Genomic DNA, 14,383 nt, shown 5'->3' with positions numbered 1-14,383 from the left:
TAAGCCGATTGTAACTGGTGCACCACAACCACCCCAGAAATCAAGGGAAGCGGGGAGGTAAAAAGGAACGAAGTTTAACGCTTAGATTATTCAAGCAAAACTGCTTAACTGCCCTAGTTTAAGTTCATATTTTCAAGCACCAGGTGGTAAGTTCTGAAGTGACCACTCTCACCTGAATCTGTGCAGGGAAAAATAGGTACTCTGTTACTTCTAAAGTGCAGTAGGGATGTTTTTTACCCTGCCAGGAGTACAATGATCAGAAAGACTTGGGGAATGTATAAAACAGCTGAAAATCTCTAAATGTTGGGGAGCATGGCTGCCCCACCCTGTGTGATTTCATAAGGCAGACCAAGTGCTGGTTCAAAGCTACAATCCAGAAATATTGCGTGTGTGTGGCTGCACCTACACAGTATTGACATGCAGCATGAAATATACCTGCAGTCTGTGGGTGACATTCTATATTTCTGATACCTACACCCTGTAATAAAAAGCTAGCCCCCCAACCCACCTCACGCTGTCCCTTTAAGAAAATATCTGCACCCAGAAATTTTCATTTCATTAACTAGGAGAGATCAATTCACATCCAAAGGAAGTCAAAATTTTATGTTATTTATGTCCCCCCCCCAGTTTTATTGTTGTTCTGATGTATCAATAAAATCTATTTTTTAAAAAAGCAAAAGCACATCCAAATCATCTCCCTCATTGGGCATATCCCCTACTGTGTCTGCCATCTGGAGGAGAATGGCCCCATTCACACCTCGCAGGAATGTTGGCAAATGCTAATGATCAAATTCTGTTCTGCGGATGTGACAAATGTGGTGTCAAGGAGAGGGGGCTTCCCGACTGGTGAATTTCTGTCCTACTTGGAAATCCACAGAGTGCCTTGCAGCCCACCCCATCTCAAAGACTGGAGTGGGTGGGCCTGTTTTGTCACACCCTACTTTTTCAACATGGATGGATCACAATTGGGCATGTGTGCACACAGCTGTGTATGTACCATGTCATGATACGGTGAGAGGCTATACATACAGAATTTTTGGATTATAAATGTGAGAAACAGTCCTTTAACCTCTGTGCTGATGTATGTGGATTATTAACAGAGAAGTCATACTAATGTAACAGTTTCATGCCATCAGGACAGTATTTTCAAATTTCCAGTAGTGACACTATGAAATAAAAATCAGAACAAGCAATTTAACTTAAAAGAAGGCAAACCACAAGCTCCAAATTACTGGAAACACTTGTCAAACCTGCAACAAAGAAAATAAGAGGCCTGATTAAGGTGCACACAGTTACAGCATTTTATGAAACTTGGGTAGCTCCCTTACCTTTCTAAACAATATTGGGTTTGAGTCACATTTTCAGTGACAATTTCACACTATAAGCCCAGTGACACCAAATCTTTGTTATAATAAACTCTGATTGAGTGAGACTTTTAAAGAGTCATTTAACAATACACTTAGGAAATCAGAATGCTTGTAGCTGTTGCACCTAAACCATCTTAGAAGACCTGTAACAAAAGAAAAAGTAGAACATGCACACAAAAATCACACACTATTTTGTGTGTGTGTGTGTGTTTGTGCATGGTGTTAAAGAAAACGAACTGAAGTCCAAACGAAAAGACAGAAAACATTTGGCATGCTGGTGGGGGGAAAAAAGGAAAGAATTAAAAACAAAATAAAGTTAGTGATTAAAAAAAAAATTATAGCACCAATCTGTGCCAACATGGACATCTGGCAATCTGTTCAATTCTAATTACCTCTTTACGCCATAGGCCATATTAAGCAAATTGTCCAGCCTGAAAAGAGAAGGAGGGTCTCTGGGTTAATGTCTCACAGATGGCAAGATTGCTCAATGGAACTTTTATTAATAATGCTCCATTTTCAAAGAAGAAATTCATAACATCAACTCCTGTACATCTAGCGGGTCTAATGAATCAGCAGCTATAGAGCTGCTTTTACTTCCACAATAAACAAATGACATTTAAAAATGTGCTGGTAATGTAGAAAGGTAACATTCCACCATCTTACAATTTGATTCATCACAGAAGAATTCCCTTGCGGTTTTGCTTCTGCACACTATATCAGCCTGAAATTGTAACTATTGCTATGATTTCCACTATTTACCTTTCCATTGCCATTAAACCTGTAAATAGAAATAATAATAAAAAATACGCTGGTGGCAGCCGTTTAGGATTGTACTAGTATTGTAGACATTTTTCTTTTGTTGGGAGAAATTATTTTTGATGCCTAAAAGCCAGAGCAGATTATCCTAACATTTTTCAGATCAGATCATTAAACAAAGTTGACAATGTTTAGTATGTTGGGCAGTCACAATGCAGCATGTATAAAGGCCTCCCCAACTTAAAAAATTATGGAGCTTTCCATATTAATGTATTAGGCAAATGGGTTTTTGTTTCCCAAGGGGTCAAGGTTGTAGGCAATAAATAACGAAATGAAATTAGCTACATTGTTCAGAACAATTAACTTTAAAATAAAAATGTAACATCCATCACACTTCATCAGAAAAACCAAGAAGTGTTCTGTAAATGCTTTAAATGTGAAACAATTTGTGAATATTCTGTTCAGAAATCTGTATCTGCACAGAATGCTAAGCTGTGGTTTTGTTTTAACCTTGGTTAGTTTAAGCAGATATCAATTTGTCTCAACTGACAAGTAAACAAGGCATGGCTTGTTTCCCCAGAACTTGGGTTTACATTCCAGCTCCTCTTGCCTCCACAGTTCGGCAAGCATGTAGGAAAGGTGGCCAAACAAACCATCATTAGGCAAGACTGTTGAGAGAGAGGACATAACATTGAACCACAGTTAAAACAACCTAGGATTTGTGTAGTCAACAACAAACCATGGCTTCACATTGTGATGGTACCAGAAAAAAACACCATGGGCTGACACTCAAACGCACCCCACTTTGGTTAAACTAACCATGGTTTAGTATTATGTGTGAGGGAGGCCACTTATTTCTATCTATATATGTATTAAACTCAATGAACACATACTGAAATAAAGCTGTGTGTTATTTGCACTTTATCTGAGCACTTCAAAAGCAGGCATTTAATGCCAATAGGTACTAATGCTTTCTCTATGGAAACCAATCCAAATGTAGAAACAAGTTTACGCAAAAGGCTGCCATGAATAGGGAAAGTCCCCACAACAGTAGTTCATAAGCAGGGCAACTATACTGTGTTAGAGACATCTAACAGGTGATCAGTATTGTCAACTTTGATTGCCAGAGGAAAAGATCTAGTATATAACCTGCTTCCTGCACCTTTTACTTAACAAGGGATTGCTGCAAGCTAATCATATCCTGGGGCACATGGCAACAAGTACATAGTTTTTTTTTTTTACTGTATCTCTAGTTCCCTTGACTGGGGCTTTTTTTTTTAATTACCCTACTGCTATGTTAATGTTTTGTATCTTTTTGTATCAATGCACCATGTATAAATGAAAAATGAATTCTGTTTCTCATTTTTATGTGGGGTAATAATTCACACATATTCCTTTTCTTGTTTACATGATTGTCCTATCATTCCTTTGCCCGACAAAATCTGGTCAAACCACAGTTCTGTCAACTCAGGAACCTGCAAAAAGATGGCCCACCGAACTCCCAGTCATAAGATACTGAAAAGTAACCTATAACAACAATAAAATAAATTATTTGGAGAATGTTACCTGAATCTCTGAGCTTGGTGGTGGAGAGGTCCCGGATAGCGTCTGTTGGGAGACTGGTACAGCTGGGAAAGGAGGGCTTGGCTTGTTTTCTGACTGGGGTTATTAGCAAACTTCACAGTAATCGGTTCTGTAGCACCACTAGGCTTCTGGCCATTTAGTCCCTTTATGGCTTCTTCTGCCTCTATTCTCTTATCAAAACGGATAAATCCTACACCACGAGAAACACCTGGGAAAAGAATATTGCATTTAAATAAGCAAAAGAAGAAAGGGGGGAAAGTTTCAAGAACCTACTACACAAGGCCACAGGAAGTTACGTAACACCACAGGAAATAAAGTGTTGCATGCATTGTTGTTGTTTAGTCGTGTCCGACTCTTCGTGACCCCATGGACCAGAGCACGCCAGGCACTCCTGTCTTCCATTGCCTCCCGCAGTTTGGTCAAACTCATGTTTGTAGCTTCGAGAACACTGTCCAACCACCTCGTCCTCTGTCGTCACCTTCTCCTTGTGCCCTCAATCTTTCCCAGCACCAGGGTCTTTTCCAGGGAGTCTGCTCTTCTCATGAGGTGGCCAAAGTATTGGAGCCTCAGCTTCAGGATCTGTCCTTCCAGTGAGCACTCAGGGCTGATTTCCTTCAGAATAGATAGGTTTGATCTTCTTGCAGTCCATGGGACTCTCAAGAGTCTCCTCCAGCACCATAATTCAAAAGCATCAATTCTATGGTCCAGCTCTCACTTCCATACATCACTACTGGGAAAACCATAGCTTTAACTATACGAACCTTTGTTGGCAAGGTGATGTCTCTGCTTTTAAAGATGCTGTCTAGGTTTGTCATTGCTTTTCTCCCAAGAAGCAGGCATCTTTTAATTTCGTGACTGCTGTTACCATCTGCAGCGATCATGGAACCCAAGAAAGTAAAATCTCTCACTGCCTCCATGTCTTCCCCTTCTATTTACCAGGAAGTGATGGGACCAGTGGCCATGATCTTCGTTTTGTTGATGTTGAGTTTCAGACCGTATTTTGCACTCTCTTCTTTCACCCTCATTAAAAGGTTCTTTAATTCCTCCTCACTTTCTGCCATCAAGGTTGTGTCATCTGCATATCTGCGGTTGTTGATATTTCTTCCGGCAATCTTGATTCCAGCTTGGGATTCATCCAGCCCAGCCTTTCGCATGATGAATTCTGCATGTAAGTTAAATAAGCAGGGAGACAATATACAGCCTCGTCGTACTCCTTTCCTAATTTTGAACGAATCAGTTGTTCCATATCCAGTTCTAACTGTAGCTTCTTGTCCCACATAGAGACTTCTCAGGAGTCAGATGAGGTGATCAGGCACTCCCATTTCTTTGAGAACTTGCCATGGTTTGCTGTGGTCAACACAGTCAAATGCTTTTGCGTAGTCAATGAAGCAGAAATAGATGTTTTTCTGGAACTGTCTAGCTTTCTCCATAATCTAGCACATGTTTGCAATTTGGTCTCTGGTTCTTCTGCCCCTTCGAAATCCAGCTTGCACTTCTGAGAGTTCTTGGTCCACATACTGCTTAAGCCTGCCTTGTAGAATTTTAAGCATAGATTTTTAGCATGTGAAATGAGTTGGAGCATACTTTGGCACTGGCCTTCTTTGGGTTTGGGATGTAGACTGATCTTCTCCAATCCTCTGGCCACTGCCGAGTTTTCCAAACTTGCTGGCATACTGAGTGTAGCACCTTAACAGCATAATCTTTTAAAATTTTAAATAGTTCAGTTGGAATATCATCACTTCCACTAGCCTTGTTATTAGTAGTGCTTTCTAAGGACCATTTGACTTCACTCTCCAGAATGTCTGGCTCAAGGTCAGCAACTACACTACCTGGGGTGTACGAGACATCCATTTCTTTCTGGTATAATTCCTCTGTGTATTCTTGCCACCTCTTCTTGATGTCTTCTGCTTCTGTTAGGTCCTTACCACTTTTGTCCTTTATTATGGTAATCTTTGTACAAAATGTTCCTTTCATATCTCCAATTTTCTTGAACAGATCTCTGGTTTTCCCCATTCTGTTGTTTACCTCTATTTCTTTGCATGCATTAAGTTGGCCTTTAAAGAAACCTATTGCAATTGCAACCCTTTTATTTTATTTAAATAATTCATACACTATTTAATTATGTAATCTCTCTGCTGTTTACAAAGATACAGCCTTAATAACTCTACCTATATACGAACATTTATGGTCCTATACACAGTTACGTAAAAAAAAAGTTTAAAAATTGATATAGAGTTGTAAACATATGGCTGTTTTCCCTCTTATAAATATGGAATATCATATTTGTCCAAATGTTTTTCTGATGAAACCATGTGTGAGGGTTTGATTAGCTGCTTGTGCGTGAAAACGTGCTCCCTCAGAGTTTGTGCGCCCCCACAAACCTCCGTGTGTGACGGAGCTCCTCAGACATGTCTGCTCTAGTCACTAGTAGAGTCCGACAGTGGCTGTCTGCGGAAGCGTTTCCAGCAAAGAAGTTCCTTAACGGAAACGCGTCTCCTGGACTCACGGCGTGACAGTTTCCTGCGAGGTATGGGTCTCCCTATGGGAGACTCCGATACCTCCCCACTGTTCTCGCTGGAAGCCTCCCTGAGCCCTCCCTCCTGCTCGCATTCCCTCAGAGACCCACTCCTCCCCCTGCTGGTCCCTGCTTCAGCAGTTGAGTCTCTTTCATCCTGCCTGAGTCCCTCCACCACCTGATGCTCTGATGGCAGTTCCCTGACATCCACCTCCCCTCCAGGGCCCCCCTCACCCCCTCCCAATTCCTCCCCCCTGGGAGGTGAAGGGCTAAAACCCCGAAACGAATCTTCCTCATCTTCTGACGTCTCGAACAATTCTCTCCATCGATCGTCGTCCTGGCCAGCTGAATCCTCCTCCTCTTCAGAATCTGGGAACCCCTCCAACTCCTCTTCCTCGTCGGTGGTGGCAAAGTATTCCCTTCGGAACCTTGCTACAGGCTGAGGTTTACGTGGGAACCTCTGATGAAAAGTCTCTATTAAAACCTCGTCATTGACATCCTCTGCCCTAACCCAGGTGTTTTCCGACTCCGGTTCCCCTTCCCACATTACCAAATACTCTACTTGATCTCCCTTCCACCTGGAATCGAGGATCTCCGCTACATGGTAGCTGTGTTCCTTCTCCTCCATTGCTGGTCCCCTAGTGACCCTCCCCTCACTGTCTCCTCTATACGGTGACAGCAACGACCTGTGAAAAACTGGGTGCAGCTTCATGTGGTTCGGTAACCGGAGCCTGAAAGCCACTGGATTGACCTGCTGTATGACTTCAAACGGACCCAGCCTTTTGGGTCTTAATTTCTTACAACCTCCTTTGAATGGCAACCCTTGGGTTGACAGCCACACCTGGTCCCCCACCCTGATGCTTTCACCTTCCCTTCTGTTTTTGTCTGCTTGCCTCTTATATTCCTCCTTAGCCCTGTTTAAGTTGAGTTGGAGCTGGCGATGGATCGCTTCCATTTCTTCCACGAACTGTTCTGCAGCTGGAACGCTCCAGTTCTCCCCCTCCCCCCCTGGGAAGGCTCTGGGATGGCACCCGTGATTAGCCAAAAAGGGGCTCATCCCCGTGGACACGTTCTCTGCATTGTTGTAGGCAAATTCTGCCAACGCCAGCTTCTCCACCCAATCATTCTCTCTGTCATTAACATAACACCTCAAATATTGTTGGAGAACCCCATTTGCTCTTTCCGCCTGCCCGTTGGTTTCAGGATGACGGGCCGTCGAGAAATTAACCTCTACATGCAGTAAGCTCATGAGCTTCCTCCAGAACCTGGAAGTAAATTGTTTCCCTCGGTCTGAAACCACCCTCAAGGGGGCGCCATGCAACCTAAACACATTCTCTACAAACAATTTGGCGGTTTCTTCTGCTGTAACCGCATGTGAGCAGGCTATGAAGTGGGCCATTTTAGTTAACAGGTCTACTACAACCATGATGGCTGTTTTCCCTCTAGACCTTGGCAAATCAGTCATGAAATCTATTGCCACTGCTTCCCACGGTCTCTCAGGCGTGGGCAGTGGTTCTAATAAACCAGCCGGCGCCTGCCTCTCCCCCTTGGCTCTTTGGCATTGTTCACACCCTCTCACATACTCCCGCACATCTTCCCTGACCTTGGGCCACCAAAATTCCCTGGTAACCAGCCACATGGTTTTGTGTTGCCCAAAGTGCCCTGCTGTGGGGCTATCGTGCAGCTGCTTGAGTACTTTCTCCCTCAATTCCCCTTCAGGTATATATAACGCTCCCTTATAATACAATGCCCCATTTCTCTCCTCAAAACCACCGGGTTTGTCTTCCTCCCCTCTGAGATCCCTGAGTTTCCCCTGGGCGTATGCATCCTGCACCGTACCCTCTACCAATTCCCTTTGCCCCACCAAAGTCGCCCCACACACCCAGCGGTCCTCTGGAATGATATGGGTTTCTTCGGGTGCTCCCTCCCCCTCCAAATATTCAGGTTTGCGTGAGAGAGCGTCCGCCCTAACATTCTCTGGGCCTGGCACATAACAAATCTCAAAGTTAAATTTGGAGAACTCTTGGGCCCATCTCAACTGCCTTTGGTTGAGCACTCGCGCCGTTCTCCAGTACTCTAGATTTTTATGGTCCGTGCACACTTGCACTTTATGTTGTGCACCAACTAGCAGATGCCTCCATCTCCGGAACGCCTCATGAATAGCAAGCAGTTCTCGGTCGTACACCGTGTAGTTCCTCTCGGATTTGTTCAGCTTCCGCGAGAAGAAGGCACACGGACGCCACTCCGACTCCTCCTTCCCCGGCTGCAGAAGAAGCACCGCCCCTATGGCTCTGTCAGATGCGTCTGTTTCAACCCTTAGCTTCTTTCGTAAATCCACATGCAGAAGTTGTTCTTCAGAGGCGAAGGCCCTTTTCAGTTCCTCAAACGCTCGCTCCGCCTCCGCCGTCCATACAAACTTCTTCTTACTGCTGAGACAGTCAGTGATGGGCGCCGTCAGATGGGCGAAGTTGCGGATGAACTTACGATAAAAGTTTCCAAACCCTAGGAACCTCTGCACATCCTTCTTGGTTTTGGGTGTTTTCCATTCCAGCACTGCCTGTACCTTGCCGGGATCCATGGCCAATCCCTTGTCTGACAGGCGGTACCCCAGGAATTCCACCTCCTTGGTATGGAACCGACACTTCTCCAGTTTGACCCACAGCCTGTTGGCTTGCAGTCTGCTCAACACTTCTCTGACGTCTCTCACATGTTGCTCCTCATTCTCAGAATACACCAACACATCATCTAGAAAGGCAACGCAATTCTTGTAGAGCAAAGGGCCCAGCACGTGGTTCATAAAAGATTGAAAACACGCGGAGCCTGCTTGTAATCCAAATGGCATAACGAGGTATTCAAACGCCCCCAAAGGGGTAAACATGGTGGTTTTCCATTCATCCCCTTTCCTTATGCGTATCAGGTTGTACGCCCCCCTTAGATCCAGCTTTGTGAAAATCTTTCCCTTCCTCACCATGGTCAAAATATCATCAATTCTGGGCATAGGGAACGCCACCGGTTCAGTCACTGCATTCAGCCGCCTAAAATCACATACAAGTCTCGGCTTGTCCGCATTTTTTTTGTCCACAAAGAACACTGGGCTCCCCCCTGCTGCTTTGGACTCTCTGATGAAGCCTCTCTTCAGGTTCTTGTCAATGAACCCTCGCAACTCCTGCATTTCCCTGTCTGACATGGCATACAACTTGCCCACGGGAAGCTGTGCTCCAGGGAGTAAATTGATCTGACAATCAAAGGGTCTATGAGGTGGTAGTTGGTCAGCTTCCTTCTCGCTGAACACGTCGCTGAGATCTGCATACTGTGGTGGTACCTTCACCTTCCCCATTACTTCAGTCCCTGCTAGGGTGGCTTGGGCCCCTACTGAACCCTTCTCCCCTTTGCAGTGTTCTAGGCAATGTGCTGAACCAAAGGACACCACTCGTTGATGCCAGCCAACCAGCGGATCATGTAGAGCTAGCCAGCTCATTCCCAAAATAATGGGAGCGCCTCCCAGGGTGGCCACATTAAACGCTATCAGTTCTGTGTGCCTTGCCACCCTCATTATCATTGGGACAGTCTGCAAGCGGACTCCTCCTCCCAACAACTCCCTGCCATCAATCGTGGTCACCTGCAGGGGGTTGCTTAAAGGGATGGTCTGTATCTGGTGTTCAGCAGCAAACTCCTTGCTCATAAAATTGCAGGAGCTGCCTGAGTCCAATAGCGCCTTTATTTTTAGGGGGTGCCCATTCTGCAGCTCTAGCGACACTTCAATCACTAGAGCAGGTCGAGGAGCTTCTGGCACGGGCACTTTCACTGCTCTTTGGCCTGGCTGCAGTGCCCCAATTGTGGCAACCAGGCGTTGGCTTTTACCTGCTCCGCTCCCCCTTCTTCTCCCCCCTCAACAGCTCCCACCATCCCTTGCCATTCCTTCCTCTGGGGGCAGACTCTGGCAAAGTGGCCTGGCTGTTGGCAGAGATAGCATTTCCGGGGGCCCTTTCCCTCCTTCTTAGCTCCCTCGCTGGTTTTTGAAAATGCGCGCGCGCGCGCTGTTCCGATTTCCATCGGCTCTGCCGGCGGGAAAGCTGGCTCAGGAATGTCTGGAATGCGGAACTCCTTCCAACGTTCCCCTCTCCCTTCCCGCCTCTCCAAGGCTCTTGCCTCCTGCCGCGCTCCTATGGTCAGCGCAGATTTGGTCAGCTGATCCATAGACTCCGCCCTGGGGCTCCGTGCCAGCTCGTCTTTCACCCCCGAAGAAAGACCTTCTTCAAATAGCATTTGAACGGGTGCCGCCGATAAATCCCAACTCAGTCTGTGAATCAGCATGGTAAACTCAGTCCAATATTCACGGACAGATCGACTCCCCTGCTTACAAGCCATTAGCTGTCTGCGCACCACCCCTTCCTCAATATCGCTGGAAAACATGATATCCATTGCACGAAAGAACTTCATTGTGTCCTTTAGTATGTCATTGTGCGTTGCCATTAGGGGTCGAACCCAGTCTCTAGCCCCTTTCTCAAGATGCCCAATTACAAAAGCAACTCGCGATTCCTCATCAGGGAACTCATCGAACTGCACATTAAGGGCATATTGCATCTCTGTCCTAAAAGCATGGTAGTCCTTGGGGTCCCCCCCAAATTTCTGCACCAATCCTGGTACCTTTCTGGGGAATTGAGTGGCTCTCCCCTTCTTGTCTGCATCCTGAGCCCTTCTCTCCTCCAGCCTCGCCGTCTGCAGGGCCAGTTGAACCTCCAACGCTCGGTATCTATCTTCCAAGCTTGGACCAGCTCCAGCCCCTGCTCCTCCGGTTCCGGTTGGTTCGCTCATGATGCCTTCTCTTGCACAGGCAGCGTACAAAGACTGTCGGACTGCTGTGAGGGTTTGATTAGCTGCTTGTGCGTGAAAACGTGCTCCCTCAGAGTTTGTGCGCCCCCACAAACCTCCGTGTGTGACGGAGCTCCTCAGACATGTCTGCTCTAGTCACTAGTAGAGTCCGACAGTGGCTGTCTGCGGAAGCGTTTCCAGCAAAGAAGTTCCTTAACGGAAACGCGTCTCCTGGACTCACGGCGTGACAGTTTCCTGCGAGGTATGGGTCTCCCTATGGGAGACTCCGATACCTCCCCACTGTTCTCGCTGGAAGCCTCCCTGAGCCCTCCCTCCTGCTCGCATTCCCTCAGAGACCCACTCCTCCCCCTGCTGGTCCCTGCTTCAGCAGTTGAGTCTCTTTCATCCTGCCTGAGTCCCTCCACCACCTGATGCTCTGATGGCAGTTCCCTGACACCATGTTTATTTCAGCCTGAACCAGAATTCCCTGCCCCCATTCCAACTGATCACACATTTACAAGACTTCCCCAAATTACTGATTTCTCCCCAACCCACCATTTGGAAATTACAGCTGATTATCAACCTCCCCTCCCTTTGTCAGCAAATCTAAATATGCAATTTCCTTTATATATATTCCTGTGTAGAAAAAGTAGAGGGAAAGCACTTGAGAGCTTTAATTAAAACAGCAAATGAAGGCTCTTCCAAACAAATTCAAGTTTAGAAATGTGCTTATAAATAAAATGTTTTTCAACCTGTGACTTGATCAACCAGAATTCTTGAGGTGATGATGCGCCCATATTGCGAGAAAAGCTGCTCTAGCTCTTTCTGGGTCATCGTTTTTGGAAGGCCGCTGACATACAGATTAGCATCTCTGATTGATGCCGAACTTGGACGGGCATAGGAAACCTAGGAGTTAAACAACATGTGGTTAAATAGTGTATTATGTTTTAAACATAGTAAGAACCTGCTGATCAGACCAGTGGCCTATCTAGTCAAGCATCCTGTTCTAACAGTGGCCAAAAACAGATGCCTGAAAGCAGACAAAAACACAACAGCACTCTGGCCATTCTCAGCAAGTGGTATTCAGAAGCACTGCCTCCAACAGTGAGGGAGGAACATAACCAGAGTCCTCCATGAATATGTCTAATCCCGATTTAAAGCCATCCAAGTTGGCCATTAAATGTGGGAGCAAGTTCCACAGTTTATGTGCTTCATGAAGAAGTACTTTCTTTTGTCTGTCCTGGGCTTTCCAACATTCAACTTCACTGGATGTCCAAAGTTCTGGTACTATGAAAGAGGGAGAAAAAAAACTCCTCTCGACCCACCTTTTCCATGCCATAATTTTATAAACACCAGCCATGTCACCTCTTAAATGCCGTTCCTCTAAACTAAAGGCTATAACCTTTCCTCATAGAGGAGTTACTCAATCCCCTGAATAATTCTGGCTGCCCTTTTCTGAACTTTTTCCAACTCTACAATATCCTTTTTGAGGTGAGGAACCAGAACCGTTCACAGTCTTCCAAACGCAGTTGCACCAGGGATTAGTGCTTTTTCAAAGCTGCCACACACAGTTCGACTATCCACCATGACCCCAAGGTCTTGTATCTGGTCAGTCACTGAGTTTCTCATGAGTTTTAAGAGAAATTAAGACCTTTTTGTCCCAACACGCATCACTTCACACTTGCTTACACTGAACTGCATTTGTTATTTTGCCACCCATCTTTTTTGTTTTAATGACCTAGAACAATTTACTGTTATTGGCAAACGTGGTTGCCTCACTCCTCACCCCAATCCTAGATCATATGTGGACAAGCTTAAAAGCACAAATCCCACAAAGACCTTTACATCACACACTTGGTTAACAGACTGTTTTCAACCTTTTGAGTTCCGACAGCTTGTTTAAAATAACCTTCTCACTTGATTCTACCTGCTCTTACTATAGAAACTGAGAAGTAGAAAAAATGTTGAGAACAAAAGGAAAGCTGGAAATAATTTTAAAACACATGCAAGGATAAGGTCCTTAAATGCAGGAATAAAAACAGTGACTGAAGATAGGCAGATTAATGTGCAGCCTCCCACACATCAGCTTTGTAAATTTGCCCCTTTGGGCTGTGGGTGTATAAAATGATTTACTGTATCCAGCACAATCCGAAAGAACCTAGTACATACAGGTTCAGTGTTGTTTTGCTTTAATGGTTAGAAACAGATGAGGCTTTCTACAGAGAGATATTTTCTCTTTATGTATTCATACTAAACTGGCAGGATCTGCCCTGATTGCATTACAGAATAACTAACGAAACATCTGCTTAGTGAACCCATTCTCAGCATCATGCTATTTTCAACTCAGTTCTAACTGCCCCTCAAACTGGAAAAACATCCAGCTGATGTCAGTCAATACATATTAAAATATTATGCAGCATTCTAATAATGCTTTAGCAAAATACAACACATTTCGGTGAAAGAATGATTTAATATTCATTTTAATAACTGCAGTCAACATACAATGTATGATTTATATATAGAGGTCTGTTTAATTTGTCAATATGGTTTCCTATTTCCACCAGCTCCAGTTTGAAAATATTTATTTTCCATCTTACAAAAAGCCATTTTGCCAACCCATTCCTTGTACTGCTAGCAATTCCACACAGAGTATAAAGAGATTAAGCTTTTCGGCACACTATAATACTCGAATATACAAACCCAGCCACTTTGTGAAGCTTTTCACTTTTGTCTAAAACCAAGTATTTAAAGTCTAGCTTATCCACAAATTGCTGTATTACATTCACGCAACAGCATGTGTGGAGGGGGTCCAAGCCAGTAACACGACAAGCAACACCTATCTCTCAAAAAGGCAACTGATAGATGTTATGTATTTTCTCCACTTCTAAAAACAGATGAGTCAACAAAGAAAATATCAGAGAAAGACTAATATTTGCCTCCACAATCTTCATTAGAAGAAGATCAACACGTTACACACGTTTACCCTGCAAAGAATTTAAAACCACATTTCAATATTTAGGAGTCAGACATAACTTATTTTCTAAAGTATCCCAGTGCATATAAATATAAATGTTAAAAAGAATTGTGATAAAAAGGGAACAAACAATTAGAGGGACTGGTTATAGTGTATGACAGTGGTTTTCAAATTTTAGGTTCAGGGAACATCGAGTCTTTCACAAAACTCTACAGAGGCATAGGATACTGAGACACAGGGTCTTCAAGCCCCATCAGCTATCATTCGTCATCAGCAAAGCCTGTGATGTGGCAAATGTACACTTCTCCACAATGGGTTTGTGAAGATAACAATTTCCTTACTTACACCTCATCCCAAATTGTTTTGGGAAAAGAG

General features: G+C 44.5%; 1 protein-coding gene across 7 annotated transcripts in view; it reads right to left on the bottom strand.

The window, feature by feature from the left end:
* The window catches only part of ELAVL4 (ELAV like RNA binding protein 4), a 108,216-nt gene that overhangs the window by 2,017 nt on the left and 91,816 nt on the right, over window positions 1-14,383 (bottom strand). For 6 of the 7 annotated variants that reach the window (XM_081193231.1, XM_081193234.1, XM_081193230.1 and 3 more), the window contains exons 4-6: window positions 11,787-11,940; window positions 3,690-3,915; window positions 1,760-1,798 (exon numbers count right to left, since the gene is read on the bottom strand). In XM_081193231.1, the coding sequence (XP_081049357.1) occupies window positions 1,760-1,798; window positions 3,690-3,915; window positions 11,787-11,940 (419 nt within the window). The remainder of the gene's footprint in view (window positions 1-1,759; window positions 1,799-3,689; window positions 3,916-11,786; window positions 11,941-14,383) is intronic. The other variant, XM_081193232.1, reaches the window with a different exon arrangement.

Source organism: Podarcis bocagei, assembly GCF_964188305.1.
Source record: "Podarcis bocagei genome assembly, chromosome: 5".
Taxonomy (NCBI): domain Eukaryota; kingdom Metazoa; phylum Chordata; class Lepidosauria; order Squamata; family Lacertidae; genus Podarcis; species Podarcis bocagei.
This window is presented reverse-complemented; position numbering and strand designations above follow the sequence as displayed.